The sequence below is a fragment of the Mirounga angustirostris genome, unplaced genomic scaffold (assembly GCF_029215605.1).
Source record: "Mirounga angustirostris isolate CCGP_5_RB_7025 unplaced genomic scaffold, mMirAng1.0.hap1 SCAF_10, whole genome shotgun sequence".
Classification (NCBI taxonomy): Eukaryota; Metazoa; Chordata; class Mammalia; order Carnivora; family Phocidae; genus Mirounga; species Mirounga angustirostris.
The window spans coordinates 79,662,304-79,683,122 of record NW_026991718.1 but is presented as its reverse complement, the minus strand read 5'-3'; the positions used below and the strand labels follow the sequence as shown (position 1 = coordinate 79,683,122).

Sequence of the window (20,819 nt, the reverse complement as noted above, 5' to 3'; positions counted from 1 at the left end):
TTAAGCAAATATATTTACAAACCCCTTATTTTCGTAAAAATAGCTAAGATACAAAATCTCCTATAAATCTAGTGGGAGTACTGTTCTTTTGCCAATATTACAGGATTGGAACTTATTTGTACTCATTTTAAAGGACACCAAGCCTAGTGGTTTTAACTTTTGCTGAGGGTTAAACTGGAAGGTAATTCTTGTTGAATAGATGATTTCCCTATAAAGAATATGCTTTGGAAGTACCTCAATAAATGAGGAATTTTTCATGGTTTCTTCAAGTAAAAAAACACATCAGGTAATACAGTTCATAAAAAACTTTAATGTAAGGCACTGTTGTCCAAAGTTAAGTGAGGGGTAACAGCCCACATGATGCCACCTTGTTCTCCTATGTTGCAAACAGGCCATGTGCCCCACCACAGCAGGTACAGTTCCCACTCAGGAAGAGGTTTTACATGACAGTTCCTCAGTGGTGATATTATCTCCCAAAGCATGGACTAAAATACTTAAAACAAAAAAATAACTATCTTAAACTAATAACTGAAGAACTAACATCTCAAGAGGAAAAAAAAACTATACCAGCTATTGTCTCAAAAAAGGGTTTCTAAGAGTTCCCATGTTTATAAGAGGTCCAAGAAATGCATGTATTTTGTTGTCTATTAAGTCCCCATGACATGAAAGGATCAAGTTAGAAGCATGTCCTTGGTTCAGACTGTGCTTAATGAGAAATTAGGGGCTATGCGCACAAATGGGTTCAAGGGCCAAGCTTCTGTTTGCCACTTGATTCAAAAACATTCAGCTGATTTCATCTCAAGGGCAGTATGACAAATTCTTAAGCTATGTCTTCATATACTGTCATTAAATACTTTTAATATTAGAACCTTAAGAAAACTGGATTCTTGATTTATCAGTAGCCTGTAACTTGTTTTATCAGTAGCTTGTAACTTGTGTTTTAAAAACAGGCACTCTGCTCTGCAGTGCTAAAGACCTCATCTACTTGTTTGCAGTAACTTTTTGTGGATAACCGTTACTCCTAATCATCTGCAAGACCCACATTTTTCCAAGTTCTTACCAAAAATCCATCTCAAGGAAAAAGTCCTCCAGGAAAGGAAAAATTTTGCTTTAAGTAGATAAAGTGGTGTTTATATGCATAGGCCAAGCAATCCACTGAAGGTTCTAACAGTTTTAAAAATTAAGTCACAATACAGCTGAACAATTAATGTGGTGGTTCTGATGAGGTATTATTTTGACATTTTGGTCTCAGAAGGTGTTTCTCCAGTATCCAATGTCTTCAACAACCGGAAAAGGCCAGCAGCTTCTCGTATCCTACTGAATTCAATACAGAATGCCTGCACTTCTATAAACAAGTCCTGCACATTAATAATTTTGTTACGGATCAAGGACTGGAGAAAGACACACACAAGACGCACCAAACGATTCTGGAAAAAACAAAACAAAAAAAACAAATTTATTGTACCCGTTTTCTTGGCAGGTATTTATAAAATTTACAACTTTCTGTTACTTACCTGCATGTATTTATCCTTAATTTGTTCACAAGTAGAGATGCAATTTGATATATAAAGGTGAATAAATTCAGGAGGTAGATCAACAGCTGTAGTTAGTCTGTTTCATAAAGTTAAAATGTTAGGGCTGTTAAACACTGTTAACCAAAGAGAAATTTTATATTTTATGGTTATTTAGTAAAAATCTCTGATTTATGATCAGTTACCTAGTTTTAAACATATTTATGCAAATAAGCCTGAGTCACCCTGCTTGTTAATAAAAGACACTTCCATTTTTTAAGTCCATACGTAGCATTACACATGGTAATTATTCATTTTTTTTTGAACACCACATTCCTGTGTTTTTGGTTGAATCAGACTTTGTAGTTAATGGTTTTCACACTAATAAGTAACATTTACTAAACCCCAATTAGACCTAGGTGCTATGGAAGGTGGTATATCTGAGAAGGTATAGTTTAGTAAGTAAATAGTATACTATATAGCTAAATGCTAAAAAAAATGGGTTTGTAAGCAGCAGTGTAAATGAAAAGATGAGAAAAGCCTTGAAAGGTCAAATGGCTTACTGAAACCTAGAAGTGTTCCTAATAACGTAGTGAATGATTAGAGGAAAAGCTTGGAATCTGGGATTAATGTGGCATATTTAGGAACACGGTGATTGATAGAGACCTGGATGGAATGTGAGAGAAGGCATGGTGGCATATTAGAGTCTTGAAAAGGAAAGCTGGTACTTTCCAAAGGATTCTGTGGAATGTTTAAGGAAAACAAAAAGATGGGATAGGAATAAAGGGATGCTATGCTAACTATACACTATGAATTTCCAAAAGAAATTCTAAACTTATTTGCCTGTAGAACCTTTTTCCATAAGGCACTGAGGAGCTCCTGCTCTGAGGAACAGTGCTATGGTCACTTGAGATGGGGACGGGTTGGGGCGGGGGGGGGGGGGCACAAGGAACAGACCTTGCCCTTGAAATTATTCTCTAGAAAGAATAATGCTGACAAAAAGATGTGGTTATTCTTGGACTAAATACCAAATATCTGGTGAAGACAATAATGCTATAAGAATGTAGTGAAAGGGAAGCAGCAAGCACTCAGAGGCAGGTCAATCCAAGGACTGGAGCAGAGGGAAGCCCCTGAAGGAAGTGTGAGTCTACAAAGGGGGAAAGACTTGTGCAGGAGAATGCAGAAACGTAGTAGTATATTTTCAACAAGCAGCTAACCAGTTTTGCCACTAACAGAAAATAAAGTTGAAAACCTCATGCTTCCTCCCTCCCCAACCCCAAAAAGAACACTCTCCTATACACGTACTTGTGATCACCTGGCTTCCGGCCAGGCTTTTTCTGACCGGCTGATTAGCTTAAAAGGATAAAGTCTTTAGTACAATTTAAAAAAAAAAATCCTTAAAATTTGTTGCAAGTTTTTAATCAGGATCTATATTCTCCCGTGCCCCTCCCCCACCTGATTGAGTATAAAAACTTACCGATTTACAACTTCCATTGAATGCAAAGACATGTCCATGTTGACCAGGACCGAAAAATACTCTGTGATCTGGCTTGACTGCATTAACTTCAGCAGCATTTCTATAGCAACTAGAGGGTTGTTTTCCACCAGGTCAGGAAGTTTGGCTGGAGTGAGGCCAATATGATAAACGAGTTTGGGGTCTTTTTCCAACTCACCCAAGAGCTAAATACAACCAAATTTTTAAGAAGAGAGAAGTTCTTAAGTCAAATATTCTCTGTCCTGCCTGTAAAAACAAGCTATAAAATCATCTGCATTGAACCAACTTCATAAATTTCTTCCCTCAAACCATTAAAATCATGTCTTGATTTTTTAATTTACAACTGAACTGTAAAGACTGTTTATAAACACGCTAGTGATCCCTCCTGGGCGTTAAACCAGACTCAGTACTGCCTGGTTGGATAGAATACTGTCTGCATTGTAACAATATCATCCTTAACTCCTTTGTAGACTTTTTCTGTCATCTGTTAGAACCTGAAGTAATTTAGTTGCCACCCCAACCAGCTCCCCAGAAAAGAACTGAGGAGCATGCCAGGTGGAGAACAAATACTTGAGGAGAGAAGCAGGACGGGAAGAGGGAGAGCTGCTCTCTACAGTCACAGTGCCTCAGGTGGCAGGACGAGACCATTCCGGTCCTGCTCACACTATGCAATTCAAATAGGTATCTTCAAAAACATTTCTGCCAAACAGGTCCTTTTTCTTACCAATTATCTATGCTCTTTCCCCTACCTACCTGCAAATACCAACAGTGGACTATGTTTCAGGATGGCCTAGCAAACAAAGTGAACTATAAACACAGCTATTTGACGTTGAAAAATAACATTTTGGTGGTAGACTGGATTCGAAGTGTCAATATGTCCTCACAAGTTCTAATGTGAAAATATATAAGCTGGATAAGATTCAAACAGAAAGCACCCACCAGGTGTCCTTGCCTTTCCCCCAGAGGAGTCTACACTTGGGCAGCAGGGGCTATTGTCAGTCTCAAATTCACCACTAACCAGCTGTGTGACAGGCTCATTTACCTTCCCCGGGTCTCATTTCCCATCTTTCTAAAATGTTAATAATCTCACTTAGCCTCAGTAGAGTTACTGCCCAGCTTAAATGTAACCATGTATGGAATGTGCCAAAAATATGAGATCTATCTTCTCCCACCAGAGTAAAATGACCAAGGCTGGAGAAGCAGAACAAAGATCCAGAGATCCAAGACTCCTTGGATCCAAAACATTTCCTACTGCTGAGGGCTCCTGTTGACAGGATCATTTACTGTTCACTTATTATGTGGAGGATTAAGGATAAAATGCTTACAATAAATATATACCTGTGTTTGTTGAGGAGAAGATAAGGGGCTTTTGAAGGCTTTGGCCATTATTCGCTTGATCTCCACACCAGTGCTGTTCTTGACACACATTGATTTGTCCCACTGAATCGCATGGTCAGGCTCTGTTGGATTCAGCCAAGCCAGCTCATCTTCACAAATATGGAGTGGAGGTGGTGGACGAATAAACTCTGGGCGGAAATGGCCTGTAAGGAGAACAGGAATGTTTGCTTCTATCAGTAAGCTAACATCTATACACATCTACACAAAACTTTCAGACTTCAAAATCCAAAGCAGAGATGATATAAGAAAGTCAGGGTTTTATTCAAAATACCAACAAAATGAAACACTGATCTAATAACATTATTATTATGCTAGAGACCAAATCTATTTTTCAAGAGAGAAAGGCCACTACACCATGATCTGACAATTTTTAATTCAAGCATGATCACCACTCAGAAGCAAAGGATACAACTTCACATACTGGTAAAAGTTCTGATGGGAAAAATGAAATGCTATTTGATCTCATCCTACTCTTGGTTACTATTTTACTCAGATACCACTATTATTTGTACTGTTTTTTTTTTTTTTTGCATCTTATAACCGTGAGGTGGCAAACTGGAGATGAAATGGCAGGAAACAGGAAAGTATAGCTGCCTTTTAATGTTTCCAAATGAATCCGGAGATCATAAATCCCTAAATCCACAAATCCCATACTCATTCTCATGAAACAGTAAAAGTACAATGGGAAATTGCAGTGACTCAATACCTCAACTTTTGTGAAACAAGATTATCTCTAAGTTATAAACCCACTAAAATAAATGCTGGCTGGGATTTTTGCTGAACGAATTTCAGACCTCACTCTGGTTTCCACACAGGGCTTAAGATGGCCTATCCCAATCATGGATCCTAGCCCCTGCCAAATTTGAGATTAGTTTATTGATAAGGTTTTCTGGCTAAGAATCATCAGTTTATCTTAAACTATACTCATTCTTCACTTACATCACCAGGACTAGTATCTCATCTTTTCAGACCATTTATAGGAAGAAAACAAAATTCTTAACACTTCCTGAGAAGCGCTACTTATGTGATAAGGAAAATATTCCCACAGGGTACAGATGCCTGATGTTTAGCTAGACTCAGTATCTAACTGATTTGCTTTTCACATACCTTTCTGGTGGCTCATGCAACACAAAGTTGTGCCTAAGCAAGTATTAAATAAAAATCAATGTGCCATGGACCTTCAGGCACACTTGTGACTGGCTGAGACTTCAGATATTAAACCCATCTATGCTGAAGATCTGATGATGGCATTAAAGTCATGTAAATTTTAAACTCGTGGTAACACTGTAATTTGGAGAACATTTTCTTATTCCTAAGCATAAAGCATGCTTTCATCTTTAAAACCACATAAAAGCCCATGAAACCAAAAGATGCAGCTGTATTATTTCAAGTTCAGTAGGTATTTTCTTTGAATTAAAGTAAAATAAGAACTGTAAGATCAGTAAAACTTTATAAGGGAGAAGGTAATGAGAGTGATAAGATTAATATAGCACTATAAAAGAAAAAATACATTACAAAAAACTCATTTTAGTAAAACTGGAATTTCTATCTTCAGGAATGCTGATAATAAAAAACTTGGTATATACTTTTATTAAAGAAGAAACTAACTTTACTGACCATCTCTACTATGTTCTACTAGACCCTAGGAGATTTCTCACTGAATTCAAGTTTAAGGAGCAACAAAAAGGGCACCTGGGTGGCTCACTTGTTAAGTGTCTGCCTTCAGCTCAGGTCATAATCCAAGCCCTGGAATTGAGCCCTGCATCCGGCTCCCTGCTCGGCAGGAAGCCTGCTGCTCCCTCTCCCACTCCCCCTGTTTATGTTCCCTCTCTTGCAGTCTCTCTCTCTCTCAGAAAATAAATAAAATCTTTAAAAAACAAAAAAAGGGGGGGAGCAACAAAAAATAACACCATGTTTTAAACCAAAAGTCTCAGGACGCTGGTAAAATAAAACCCAAGTATATAAAATTATATATACCTACTTTCAATAGGTGGCTTTGGTCCACTGACTAAAGCTTCTGTGATTTGAGAGGCAACCGAGCTGTCAAATCCAGAATTAGAAGAGTCTGGGTCTGGGTCACTGAGAATACTAGGGAAGCTAGCCTTACTTTGGGTTGGCAATTCAGACTGGCGTTCTGAAAAAGGATAAAATAAGAGACATTTTTAAATTGAGGGTATCACAAGGAGAAAGACAAGACAAGCTGCTAATTGGGAAAAGCTGTCTGCAACACATATAAACAAAGGGCAAGATTCAATATAAATATTTTCTTAATTTTTTTCCCCAAAAACTACAAATCCACCAAGAGCTAACAACACCCACCACCAAGTCAGCGGCAGCTACAGTCAGGCCTCTCAGCCAGTTGTGCTGGGGGCCAGTCCCACGCATCAGAGCACCCCTAGCTGTCGCAGACCAGTCACAACAGGAAGGTACATACAGCCCACACAGGGGATACCTCTACAGTGCCTGGTACTAGTGACCAGGGAGGATTGAGGTACTGGGGTCCTTAGGGCATTTTCTACATAAGGCAACTACTTTCAAGTCCAGGAGATGTAAGTGACATACCTAATATGTAGAAACAAACACAGAGAGACAAAATGAGACAGGAATAAGTTCTGGAAAAAAACAACATAAAACCTCAGAAAAAGAACTAAAAGGAAACGAGGTAAGCAATCTACCTGATGAAGAGTTTGGGTAATGGTCATAAAAATCCTCACTAGTCTTGAGAGAAGTGAATGAACTCAGAACGAAGTTGAAGAATATAATAACTGAAATGAAAACTACACTAGAGAATCAACAACAGATTAGCAGATGAAGAAAGGATCAGCTATCTGGAAGACAGGTTAATGGAAAGCACCCAAGCTGAAGAGCAAAAAGGTTAAAAAATTTTTAAATGGGGATAGGTTAAAGAACTTCTGTGACAACATCAAGCATAATGTTTGCATTATAGGGAGTCCCAAAAGAAGAAAGGGGCAGAAAACTATTTGAAGAAATAATCACTAAAAACTTCCCTAACCAGGGCGCCTGGGTGGCTCAGATGGTTAAGCGTCTGCCTTCAGCTCAGGTCATGATCCCAGGGTCCTGGGATCGAGTCCCGCATCGGGCTTCCCGCTCCTTGGGAGCCTGCTTCTCCCTCTGTTTCTGTCTCTCATGAATAAATAAATAAAATCTTTAAAAAAAAAAAAAAACTTCCCTAACCAAGGGAAGGAAACAGCCAGGTCCAGGAAGCAGAGAGCCCTAAACAAGATGAACCCAAGAAGCTCCACACCAAGACACATAATTAAAATGTCAAAAAGAGAATCTTAAAGGCAGCAAGAGAAAAGCACATAGTTACATGGGAAACCCCATAAGGCTATCAGATGTTTTTTCAGCAGAAACTGCAGGCCAGAAGGGAGTGGCATGATATATTCAAAGTACTGGGAATAAACAATCAAGAGTACTTGCCCCAGCAAGGTTATCACTCAGAATTGAAGGACAGACAGAATTTACCAAACAAAAGTTAAAGGAGTTTGCCACCACTAAACTAGCCTTACAAGAAATGTTAAAGGGACTTCTGTAAGCAGAAAAGAAAAAGCCATAATTAGAAGAAAATTATAAAAAAAAAAAATTCAGTAAAAGCAAACACATACTAAAGGTACTGGATCAATCACTTATAAAGCTAGTATGAAGGTTAAAAGACAAAAATAGTAAAATCAATTATATCTATAATAATTAGATAAAGGGCACAAAATAAAAAGATGTAAAATAGGACAATATGTACATAAAATGTGGAACAGGGTGGGGGAGTTAAAATATAGTGCTTTCAGAATGTATTCAAACTTATCCAACCATCAGCTTAATTTAGACTGGTATATACAAAGAATATTTTATATGGACCTCAGTAACCACCAACCAAAAACCTCTAATAGATTCACAAAAAACAGAACGGAACCCAAGCATAACATAGCATAAAGTCATCAAATCATAAGGGAAGAGATCAAGAGAAGTACAAAAAGAACCAGGAAACAATTAACAAAATGGCAAAAAGTACGTATCAATGAATACTTAAAAAGTAAATGAACTAAAATGCACATTTACTTTTAAATCAAAAGACATAGGGTGACTGGATAAAAAGACAAGACCTACTTACATGCTTCCTACAAGAGACACAAACATCAGGCCCAAAGACACACTGAAATGAAGGTATGGAAAAAGATAGTCCATGCAAATGGATGGGAGGAAAAAAAAAAAGAGTTGGGTGGCAATACTTACGTTGGACAAACTAAACTTTAAAACAAAGACTGTAGGGGCGTCTGGCTGGCTCAGTTGGTAAAGCATGGGACTCTTGATCTCAGGGTCCAAGCCCCACGTTGAGCACAGAGCCTACTTAAATGCATATATACCTACATAAATAGGGGCACCTAGGTGGCTCAGTTGGTTAAGCGTCTGACTTCAGCTCAGGTAATGATCTCGGGGCTCAGGTCATAATCTCAGGGTCCTGGGATCGAGCCTCGCATCAGGCTCTGTGCCCAGCGGGGAGTCTGCTTCTCCCTGTCACTCTCCCTCTGCCCCTCCCTCCACTCATGCACACGCACTCTCTCTCAAATAAATAAATTTTTTTAAAAACCTTAAGTGTATAGACTGTAACAAAAGATAAAGACACTATAAAATCATAACAGGGACAATCCAACAAGATGATGTAACAATTGTATTTATGCACCCAACAGAGGAGCACCCAAATATATAAAACAAATATTAACAGACATAAAGGGAGAAATTGACAGTAATACGTAATAGTAAGGGACTTTAACACCCCACTCCCATCAATGGACAGATCATCTAAACAGAAAATAAGGAAACAGTGGCTTTGAATGACACACTGATGGATTTAACAGATATATTTGGAACATTCCATCCTAAAACAGAATACACACTCTTTTCAAGTGCACATGGAAAATTCTGCAGAATAGATTACGTATTAGCCCACAAAACAAGTTCAGAAAGACTGAAGTCATACCATGCATCTTTTTTGACCACAATACTAGGAAACTAGAAGTCAACCACAATGAAAAAAACGAAAAGACAAATACATGGAGATTAAGTAACAAACTACAAAACAATGGATGGGTCAACCGGGAAATAGAAGAAATTTTAAAAAGTACATGGAAACAAATGAAAATGAAAACACAAGAGTTCAAAACCTTCGGGATGCAGGAGAAGTGTGTTCCAAGAGGGAAGTTTAGCAATACAGGCCTCCCTCAAGAAGCAAGAAAAATCTCAAGCAACCTACCCTTACACCCAAATGAGCTAGAAAAAGAAGACCAAAACCTAAAACCAGCAGAAGAAAGGAAGTAAGATTAGAACACAAATAAATGATCAAGTGGAATTTATTCCTGGGTTGCAAGGATGGTTCAGTAGTCACAAAATATCCAACATAATATATCACATTAACAAAATAAAGGATAAAATGGATATGGTCATCTCAATAGATGTAGAAAAAGCATTTGACAAAATTCAACATCTGTTCATGATAAAAACTCTGAACAATGTGGGTATACAGGGAACATACCTCAGCATAATAAAGGCCATGTATGATAAATCCACAACTAACATCACAATGGTGAAAAGCTGAAAGCTTTCCCACTAAGGTCAGGAACAAGACAGGGATGTCCACTATCACCGTTTTTATTCAACACAGTCCTGTCCTAGCCACAGCAGTCAGACAAATAAATAAAAGACTGGTAAGGAAGAAGTAAAACTTCTACTATTTGCAGATGACATGATACTATATAGAGAAAACCCAAAAGACTCCACCAAAAAACTGCTAGAACTGATGAATTCCAGAATACAAAATCAACGTGCAGAAATCTGTCGCATTTCTATACACTAATAAAGCAGTGGAAAGAGAAGTCAAGAAAACAATCCCATTTACAACTACACTAAAAATAGTAAGATACCTAGGAATAACTCTAACTAAAAAGCTGAAAGACCTAAACTAAAATACTGAGGAAAGAAACTGAAGATGACACAAAGAAATGGAAAGACATTCCATGTTCATGGATTGGAAGGACAAATACTGTTACAATGTCCATACTAAAAGCAATCTACAGATTCAATGCAATCCCTATCAAAATGCTGGTAGCATTTTTCACAGAACTAGAACAGATAATCCTAAAATTTGTATGGAACCAAAAAAGATCCCTGAATAGCCAAAGCAATCTTCTGAAAGAACAAAGCTGGAAGTATCACAGTCTTGGATTTCAAACTACTACTAAGCTATAGTAATCGAAATAGTACAGTATCGGGACAAAACAGACACATGGATCAATGAATGAACAGAATGCCCAGAAATAAGCCCATGCTTAAAGGGCCAATTAATCTACCATAAAGGAGGTAAGAATATACAACTGGGGGAGAAGACAGTTTCTTCAATAAATGGTGCTGGGAAAACTAGACAGCTACTTGCAAAAGAATGAAACTAGACCACTTATACCATACACAAAAATAAACTCAGAATACCTACACATAAGACTTGAAACCATAAAACCTTTTTTTAAGATTTTGTTTATTTATTTGAGAGAGAGAGAGCACATGCACACACACAGGGAGAAGGAGAAGCAGACTCCCCGCTGAGCAGGGAGCCTGAGGTGGAGCTTGATCCCAGGACCTGGAGATCATGACCTGAGCCAAACGCAGACACTTAACAGACTGAGTCACCCAGGCACCCCAAAACCATAAAATTTTTAAAATAAAACATAGGCACTAAACTCTTGGATTGGCTTTGGCAACTTATTTATGGATAAGTCTCCCCAGGCAAGGGAAACAAAAGCAAAAATAAACTGGGGCTACATCAAAATAAAAGCTTTTGTACAGCAAAGGAAACCGAAACGAAACCTACTGAATGGGAGGAGCTAATGATGTATATGATAAGGGGTTAATATCCAAAATAAAGAACTCCTACAACACCAAAAAAAAAAAAAATAGATTTAAAAATGGACAGAGGACCAGAACAGACATTTCTCCAAAGAAGATATACAGATGACAGACACATGAAAAGATTTTCAACATCACTAATCACCAGGGAAATGCAAATCAAAACCATTGTAAGATATCACCTCACACCAGTCAGAATAGCTAGTATGAAAAAAACAAATATCAAGTGTTGGTGAGGATGTGAAGAGAAGGAAGCCCTTACGCACTGTTGGTGAGAATGTAAACTGGTGCAGCCTCTCTGGAAAACCGTATGGAGGCTCCTCAAAAACTAAAAACAGAAGTACCACAGGATCCAGTAATTCCACTTCTGGATATTTACCCAAAGAAAACAAAAACACTACTTCAAAAGGACATATGCACCCTTATGTTTATTGCAGTGTTATTTATAATAGCCAAGATATGGAAGCAACCTAAGTGTCCATTGATAAATGAATAGGTAAAGATGTGGTGTGTTCAACCACATGTTTGTTACATGTTCATAACATGTTCAACCACATTCATTTAATGGGCTATATATATACACACGCACACACAATGGAATATTGTGAAAAAGAATATAAAAAAAGAATGAAATCTTGCCATTTGTGATATGGATAGACCTAAAAGGTATTGTGCTAAATGAAGTCCAACACAGAAAGACAAATACCGTATGATTTCACACCTATGTGGAATCTAACAAAACAAAACAAAACAAATAAAAACCAGAAAGAGACCCCTCAATAGAGAACAAACTGGTGGTTGCCAGAGGGGAGGGAGGCAGGAGGATGGGCAAAATAGGTGAAGGGGATTAAAAGGTACAAACTTCCAGTTACAAATAAATCATAAGAATGAAAAGTACAGCGTAGGTAATATTGTTAATAATACAGTAACTTGGGGTGCCTGGGTGGCTCAGTCGTTAAGCGTCTGCCTTCGGCTCAGGTCATGATCTCAGGGTCCTGGGATGGAGCCCCACATGGGGCTCCCTGCTCAGCGGGAAGCCTGCTTCTCCCTCTCCCACTCCCCCTGCTTATGTTCCCTCTCTTGCTGTGTCTCTCTGTCAAATAAATAAAATCTTTAAAAATAATAATACAATAACTTTGTATGGTAACAGATGGTAACTACACTTAATGTGATAACTGAATAAATGCATACTACTGTCAAATCACTAATATTGTACACCTGACACTAATGTAATACTGTATGTCAACTGTACTTCAATTTTTTTTTTTTTTTAAAAAGCAACCCCTACAGGGGCGCCTGAATGGCTCAGTCGTTAAGCATCTGCCTTCGGCTCAGGTCATGATCCCAGGGTCCTGGGATCAAGCCCTGCATCGGGCTCCCTGCTCAGCAGGAAGCCTGCTTCTCCCTCTCCCACTCCCTCTGCTTGTGTTCCTGCTCTGTCTCTCTCTCTGTCAAGTAAATAAATAAAATCTTAAAAAAAAAAAAAAAAAGCAACTCCTACAAATCAATTTTTTAAAAAAGAAAAAATGGGCTGACTTCAAGCATTTTATTTAAAAAGAAAAAAAAGCTTGAATGGCCAATAAACATCTGAAAAGATGTTCAACCTCATGGGGGGGGCGGGGGTCAGTCAAAACACAAGATACTATTACACACCCTCTTACACACCCTCCAGGTTGACAAAAATTAAACAAGCCTGAAATTATCAGATGCAGAGAATGTCAAGTAACTAGCACACTGCTAATGGGAATGAAACATGGCACAGCAACTCTGGAAAACAATCTGCCATTAGCTAGTCAAGTTACATGTGCTTCTCTTTCTCTCTACAAGAAACACACACGTACACCAGAAGAATGTACCAGAATGTTCATAGCAACATTATGTCCATCAACAGTAAAATGGATAAAGAACTTGGTATTCCTTTTTTTTTTTATTTTTTTTAAGATTTTATTTATTTTTTTGACAGAGAGAGACACAGCGAGAGCAGGAACACAAGCAGGGGGAGTGGGAGAGGGAGAAGCAGGCTTCCCGCAGAGCAGGGAGCCCAATGTGGGACTCGATCCCAGGACCCTGGGATCATGACCTGAGCCGAAGGCAGACGCTTAACGACTGAGCCACCCAGGCGCCCAAGAACTTGGTATTCCATCGTATGAATGTCACAACAACAATGAAAAGCCACCACAGTTTATCAACATGGATTCACCTTACAACTAACACCCAAAAGAACACAGTATGATTCCACATATACACCAAGTTTAAGAACATCCAAAGTTAAACTACAGGCATGTACAGAGGGGAGGGCTATAAAGTAAATCATGAATGATTACCACAAAAGTGAGCTTAGTGACGGGGGAGAAGGGGAGCAGCTAGTAAGAGAAACACACAGGGAACCTCTAGGTCCTAAAACTATTCCATTTCTTAACCTAGATGATGGTTGCTCCAGGGCCACTTTATAATTCCTTAATATATGCAGGTTTTATGAATTGCATATTTCAGATTTTGTAATTTTGAAAACACGGCTAAATTCCTGATTCCTTAAAGAGCTACCCGTGTTAATAAAAAACCATTGATCCAATTGAAAAATGGCCACACATGAAAGATGCCTTAGACCTATAACATGTTCAACCACTTCATTTAATAGGAAAAATGCTAATTAAAATTATCCTGAGATGCTGTTTTCTCTGACTACTAAAGTACAGAAAATTAACATACTCTTGACCAAAGTGTAGAAAAATGTTTAAATTGGCACACTGTGTGGTAAACTAGTAAGTGCAGGTTGTTTGTCAGGAATTTTTAATAAAACCTCTGAAATGAATACTGACATTGTTAACAGGGTAAAAGTGCCCCTTGTGGTTACTTCTGTTTATCTTGTCTGCTTGTTTATTTAAAGTTAAAAAAATGCAGGGTGCCTGGGTGGCTCAGTCGTTAAGCATTTGCCTTCAGCTCAGGTCATGGTCCCAGGGTCCTGGGATCGAGCCCCGCATTGGGCTCCCTGCTCAGCGGGAAGCCTGCTTCTGCTTCTCCCTCTCCCCCTGCTTGTGTTCCCTCTTGCTGTGTCTCTGTCAAATAAATAAATAAAATCTTTTAAAAAAAAACTGCATCCTCCATAAATAACCTCTGGTCCATGGATCCTACTACAAGACATGAATTGCAGGCCTCTGCAAAGGTGATCTGTGGTAGCCAGCTCCAGAAAAGATAGGTATATCACTTTTTTCCCCTGGTACTTATAAAAATAAATGGATTGGGACATCTTCAATCTGGGTAGGGGACAGCAAGCAGCAAGCTTAGCCACTTTACCAAGCTCTCTCAAGACTAACTCTAGCACATATTCCTTTCTGGGCTTGATATACTTCAAAACTTTCTGAGAGACTAACTCAAGTCATTGTAAGGGAGGTCAGATCTGATTCTCACTTTATTGAATACAAAGCTAGAACCCTCAGAATATATATCCCATCTGAAGATAAGGTGACTGAAACTGCTTGTCACCTCTGTACCCCGCTTTCATACAATCTTTAAAGAAATAATCATTGTTTTGGGACGCCTAGGTGGCTGAGTCAGTTAAGCGTCTGCTTTCGGCTCAGGTCATGATCCCAGAGTCCTGGGATCAAGCCCCGCATCGGGCTCCCTGCTCAGCGGGAAGCCTGCTTCTCCCTCTCCCACTCTGAAATAATAAAAATCTTAAAAAAAAAAAAAACATTGTTTTATTTCTGTGAATAGATTGTATCTAGCACTAGTGACTAATGAGTATTTCTGCGTACCTTCAAGCTTAAAAGTCTTAAAAAGATTTGTCTTGGGACGCCTGAGTGGCTCAGTTGGTTAAGCGTCTGCGTTTGGCTCGGGTCATGATCCCAGGGTGCTGGGATCGAGTCCCACATCGGGCTCCCTGCTCAGCCGGGAGCTTGCTTCTCCCTCTGCCTGCTGCTCTCTCTTTTTCTCCCTGACAATAAATAAAGTCTTAAAAAAAAAAAAAAAAAAGATTTCTCTTGGTTTCATAAAATATTCATTGTTATACTGTTGATACCCAGGAGTTAAAAAGTGAGGTTCAGAGGTTCAGAATGCTCCAAGGAAAAAGTAGTTTATTGAACAGTGTCACCTTATATAAGAAACCAAATGTCACAGATGCATTAAGTCTAAGAAGGATGGGGAACTGTCAAAATTAATGCTGCAGCTCAATCACAAGGTCAAGGGTTCACAATTTTGCCTATGTATTAGAATTTCCCTAATGAATCACTCTCAAATGGTATAAGACCCATTTCATCCATATTTTTGCTCAGAGCAGTCAAGTGAAAGGTGCCTCTTTACCTTCCCTTCTCAGAGAGGCTCTGTCTGACCATCCAGGTCAAGAAAGTTCCTCTATTTTCTACCACAACATGCTTTTGCTTCAAGACAACCCACTCATTAATTTATACGTGTAACACAGAAGGTGCCCAAGCAATCTTGAAACATAGAACACGGGAGGTTTAAACACATCCTGACTTCAAAACTTACTACAAAGCTACAGTAATCAAACGTGGGGAAGTAGAATATAGACAAAGCAATGATCATAGAATAGAAAGCCCCAAAATAAACCCTTCCATTTAAGGTCAAATAATTTTCAACAAGGGTGCCAAGAGAAATCATTTTGACTATTCAGGGTTCCTTGGGATTCTGTATGAATTTTATGATGGGTTTTTCTATGTCTGCAAAACACATTGTTGGGATTTTAACAGAAATTGCATTGACATCAGGAAAATTTTTTTAAACCTACTAAATTTTATCCAGCATTCTTCTTAAATTGGAAAGCAATCAATTCAAGTGAAAACTCAGAATGAATTTATGTGCCATATTAGCAAGGATCCAGTACTAAAGCTATTTTTTTCATGGAAGTTACTAAGTTTTAGCACAGTTAAAAAGACCTTCATTTTAACTGGAGAACCTCAAAAAAAAAAAAAAAAAAAAAAGCCTAATGCTACCACACAAGAATACCAAACCACCAATTCCTTACCAGCCAAGGCTAGCTGAAGCCCACTAATGTCCACAGATTGGCCCATGTTTCCAACGTCCATCAGTGCAATCTGTCGGGGTGTCTTTTTGAAGAGTTCTCTTGGGGGTGCCAGCATCAGCTGGGAAAGAAAAAACTTTTCTGGTGGAGTTATAGGAGGCAAAAATCCTGTAAACAAAAACGTATAACAATTTCTCCAATGGTTATTTTTGGAAAATTAACTTGACTCTGGTAAAATTAGCATTTGCAACTTGCCATCTCCACTCAAAGACAAAATTATAATTAAGTTTCAGTTAACCAAATACATACATTTATGAAAATGTAATTAAATATGCCATTTGAAAATCTCGGATTTGTGGCAGTATCAATGGAACTTAAGTTTTTCTTAACTATTAAAAACTTTGTTTCCAACATGCAAAGGCTAAAGCTTACACATGCAAGCAAAAACAAATAAAAAAGCTAGTGCTCAGAAATGCTTCTCTTTCTCCTCTGCTGCTGTGAGCAACTGTACCAGGTGAAGAGACGAGGAAGCATCCGCAGCGCAAACACATCTCATACCTGCTTCAGTGCACAGTGCAGCCACAAAATTCCCACAGTGCTGAATGCTGTTGCCTTCTGCCCCACATTCAGTTGCTCACCAAGCCTCATCCATCCCACAGCAGCATTGTGGCTGGGTTCTGTTCCCTCATCTCCATCCCCTCCCCGGCCCTCCCCTCTTCGCCAGGATTCCAGGCCAGCCTTCCTCATTTCCCCAGCTCCCAGTTTTGACTCCTGCCCACCAACCCATCACCCACAGTCCACACTCCCACTTACCACTCAGTTATATTTCTAGGTACAAATCTGCTCACCATACTTAACCTGTTTACACAGAATTAAACCCAAAATTCTGCACCATTATAAGACCCTTCATCCTCTAGTCCTGACCCACTTTCCCAATCTCATCTCTTGAACTCCCCTCTAACCCACATATCCTACACTCCAGTTGCACAAAATCTCCCAGGTTCTCGAATTCCTGATTTCAAAACATCCAATATACCCAGTTCTTTAAGAATACCTGACAGGGCCACACACTTCCCTCACACCTCCCCCCCACCCCATCTTTAATCAATAGCCAGCAAAAACATTACTCCCTCTGAGAATGTCTCCAGCCACAAAGGTAGCTGTTCATCTGTGCCACCAAGCATTTCGTATGTGACATCTAGCACAACACTTACTACATTGGCTTATGACTATATTTATGTCTCCCCAACCAGAATGCAAGCTTCTTGAGTGCCGGGAAGCCATCTTATTTACACCTAGATACATTCTCAATCCTAGCTCTGCATCAGAATCACCTGAAAAACTTTAAAAATATACCCATTAGATGCTCACTCTAGACATACAAGCCTTTGATGTTGATATTCTGTTTTCTATTTAACGAAAGTAAGGATAATAATGGTTAAGAATTATTATAAATACTTCTATTGGGCGCCTGGGTGGCTCAGTTGGTTAAGCGACTACCTTTGGCTCAGGTCATGATCCTGGAGTCCCGGGATCGAGTCCCGCATCGGGCTCCCTGCTCGGCAGGGAGTCTGCTTCTCCCTCTCCCGCTCCCCCATCTTGTGCTCTTTCTCTCTCTCACTCTCTCTCTCAAATAAATAAATAAAAAATCTTAAAAAAAAAAAAACAACTTCTATTCCTCATGATAACCCTATCAGCTTGGTATTATTATTATCTGCATTTTATAAACAAAGAAACGGAGGCACAGAGAGATAAAATAACTATCCATGGAGTCCTTCCTTGGCAAATTTGTGTTTACAATGCAGTCGATGGTCTGAATCTAGGTTTAGACTCCCGGCATTTGAGAATGACCGTAAGTCATCCTCCTTTTGCTTAACCTGGCCTTCAGAATTCAAACAGTTCTCTGAGTAAATCCCACACTGTCCCCATTCTCTGCTAAGGGCCCCCTAGGATGGTGGCTTTTGACCTCCCATGCTACGTTCCATTACTTTCTGGGCATTCTCAAACTTCCTGAAAGCCTAGTTCAGTACTAGTACCATAAGGGCATCTTCTCCAACACGAGGTTTGCCCCTCTTACATAAGAGCAGTGCAGGAAACCAACCAGAAGATGCTTTAGATCAAAGGGGATGCCAAGCATGAACACCAACTAGCTTACAAGGTAGAAGTCCTCCTGTGCTATGAAAAACTTGGTATTATCTCAAAATCCACTGCCTCCACCTTTTATCTCTCTGTATAGTGGCCCCTATCTATACAGTGCTCTTTTTCCCACTGATTTAGTACTGTGAGATCAAACTTCCCCACTTCTACCTACTTCCCCCAGTACACTGGTCTTTGTCTTAGTTTTCCAGGTACCCCTATCACTAATCACCATCCCTTCGGTGCCCTTCTCCTTTCCTGGCTCAGAGTCTTCTCCCAAAGTCAAGTCTCATGGAGAATCTGAGTTATTAAAAAGAAAAAAAAAAAGTCAGCCTCGAATGAAACCCACTGATCTGATCTCAACAATACTGCACAAATACACATTTTACATAACGTCCAGTAGTCATGCGTTTTCTAACTTAGGCCGTGAACTTGAGACTACCTTCCATCCTCTCCCCCATCACATCATCCAGGGACACCCATCAGACCAACGAAGGTGGCTGCAAAGTCCTTAAACACCATTTAATGTCTATTTCCGCCTAACAACTTCTTCGGGTTCTGAACGACTTCCAGTTACTCGACTGAGACTTAAAACCGGGAGCAGAGCGTCTTTAGTTACAACGTCACCCACCTCAGACGTGCTCTACAGTAACGAAGCGTGAATGAGTTGCTGAAACTGTCAAGCCCCACTCAGCTGCGTGATTTGACGGCCCGCACAGTGGAGAGGAATAATTTGCGGTGCCCTGAATCTGTGATTAAGCTACCACTTCTCCATACTTCGCGGGGGGAGGGGAATTAGATAATTTCAAAAGGAGACCATTTCACTTGCGGATGAACGCTCGCACAAGCGCAGGCGGAAAGCGCCCCATCTATCCCCAGCGCACACCTGGCTTCGGGAGGGAGGGGCCGCCCGGGCGAGGGGCGGCGCGCCTCGGGCGTACCTGAGAGCGGCGGCCTGTCGGGCTCCTGGCCGCCGCGCGCTGGCGGCGCCGGGTTGAGCAGGTGCGCGAAGCTGGCGGCAAAGGGGTTGGCGGCGAGCGGCTCCGTGCGGTACATCTCCCAGAGCAGGTAGAGCGCGGTGAGGCGCTGCGCCGCGCTGGGCAGCAGGTCCGGCTGCTGCAGCAGCATGACGAGCACCGAGCCCAGGCGGAAGTGGTCGGCCTTGCTGAAGTAGTGGTGGAAGGCGGTGGACAGGCCCTCGAAGGTGCTGCCGCCGCCCGCCTCCTCCGAGATGATGCTCAGCAGGCTCGAGAGCTCCTTCGGGGTCAGGCTCATCCTGCCCGCGGGGCCCCCTGGGCCTCCACTGCCCGGCCCGGGGCCGCCTGCTCCGCCTCTGCCCCCGCCGCCGCAGCCGGAGCCTCCCGGGCCGCTCCTGGACGCCGACCCCGCCGCTTCCCGGGCACCCCTTTGCTCCGCGGCGGTGAGTAGCCGGCCAGACGCCGCGCTCACCCCGCCACCGGGCATCAACCTCGTCCGCCTGCCCTGCTCCCCGGCCGGAGTGGCCCTGGCGCCGGCTCGCCCCGTCCCCACGGCCGTAAAGCGCGCTGATACACGACAGCGTCGCAAACAAAACACGTCGGGGAAGCCAGACCGCCGCAGAGCAGAGGGGCAGCCCGGAGCGAGCGCGAGGCGGGCAGAGCGAGGCCAGGGAGAGGATCCGGAGTCGCTGGGTGGGCGGGGTGAAGCGGCCGGAAGTGCGGTGCCGGCCTGCGAGGTTCTGGCCTGGTGCTGCGGGGGTCCTGCCGCGAGACCGCCGGGCGCTGGGGGGCGCGGCCTGCTCCTCGGCGACCCCAAGCGGGCCTCCTAGCGGTCCCCGAGGCAGAGCCTGGCACCGGACGGTCCCGGTGAACGTGCGCCACGTTATCGTTTGGAAGCATGCGTCTTAGATTCTGGTTTTCTCAATATGCCATACGTGACGGTTCCTGAGTTAAACTGTTTAAATGCGAGGCACCGCAAGAGGACATTTCTCAAAACCGAAGTTAATTTCCAGTCTGAAATCCTTTTTGCACTTGAGTTTTTGTACATGGTTATTTTAACAGGATTTTGAGAAAATGTTTCCAATAAATACTCATGTACGAAATTGTTGTGCAACTTTTTCCTTTCTCTGCCCGAAGGCTCTGATTCTGGGCCTTGACTGTGTTTGGAAGCCCCCGGGGGAACCTTTAGGAATAGTAACCCCGGCCGCGAAAGACGTTCCCCAGACTTGTCCAGTTCTTCCCTAGACCTAAAGGAACATACTGGATTTCCCCCGCGATTTCCACGAGACGGGTTTGGGAAATCCGGTCTGCGCGGAAAAATGCTAGCAGCTCAGGAATCCGTTAAGCGCCACCTTCATCTAAAGTAAAACTGAAGGGAGAGAACTGGCTGGATCACCAGTATGCAAATTATGAAG

The 20,819-nt window shown here is 41.2% G+C and overlaps 2 protein-coding genes across 6 annotated transcripts in view; one reads left to right on the top strand and one right to left on the bottom strand.

Annotated features, from left to right (window-relative positions):
* RNF149 (ring finger protein 149) overlaps nt 1–1,796 on the top strand; it is a 38,905-nt gene extending 37,109 nt beyond the window's left edge. For all 3 annotated transcript variants that reach the window (XM_064572639.1, XM_045885200.3, XM_045885201.3), the window contains one exon: nt 1,253–1,796. The gene's annotated coding sequence lies outside the window, so the exon portion shown is untranslated. The remainder of the gene's footprint in view (nt 1–1,252) is intronic.
* CNOT11 (CCR4-NOT transcription complex subunit 11) lies at nt 291–20,057 on the bottom strand. 3 transcript variants are annotated; one of them, XM_045885203.3, is made up of 7 exons: nt 19,369–20,049; nt 16,295–16,459; nt 6,386–6,538; nt 4,345–4,547; nt 2,989–3,191; nt 1,515–1,611; nt 291–1,427 (listed from the first exon to the last, which is right to left on the bottom strand). In XM_045885203.3, the coding sequence occupies exons 1-7, from the start codon at nt 19,889–19,891 to the stop codon at nt 1,230–1,232; spliced, it is 1,542 nt and encodes a 513-aa protein (XP_045741159.1). In that variant the 5' UTR covers nt 19,892–20,049; the 3' UTR covers nt 291–1,229. The 3 variants fall into 3 exon arrangements, with proteins under 3 accessions (XP_045741159.1, XP_064428707.1, XP_064428708.1); XM_064572637.1 differs by lacking the exon at nt 6,386–6,538 and having other exon boundaries at nt 19,369–20,057; XM_064572638.1 differs by lacking the exon at nt 291–1,427 and having other exon boundaries at nt 1,515–1,648; nt 19,369–20,051.
* Between the last annotated feature and the right edge of the window lie 762 nt (nt 20,058–20,819).

Coding starts and splice junctions, on each gene's coding strand:
- CNOT11 (XM_045885203.3), bottom strand. CDS start 19,891: ATGCCCGGTGGCGGGGTGAGCGCGGCGTCTGGCCGGCTACTCACCGCC. Junction 16,460..19,368: donor CGACAGGCCGCCGCTCTCAG/GTACGCCCGAGG, acceptor TTTTGTTTACAG/GATTTTTGCCTCCTATAACT. Junction 6,539..16,294: donor GCTTCAGCTAGCCTTGGCTG/GTAAGGAATTGG, acceptor ATCCTTTTTCAG/AACGCCAGTCTGAATTGCCA.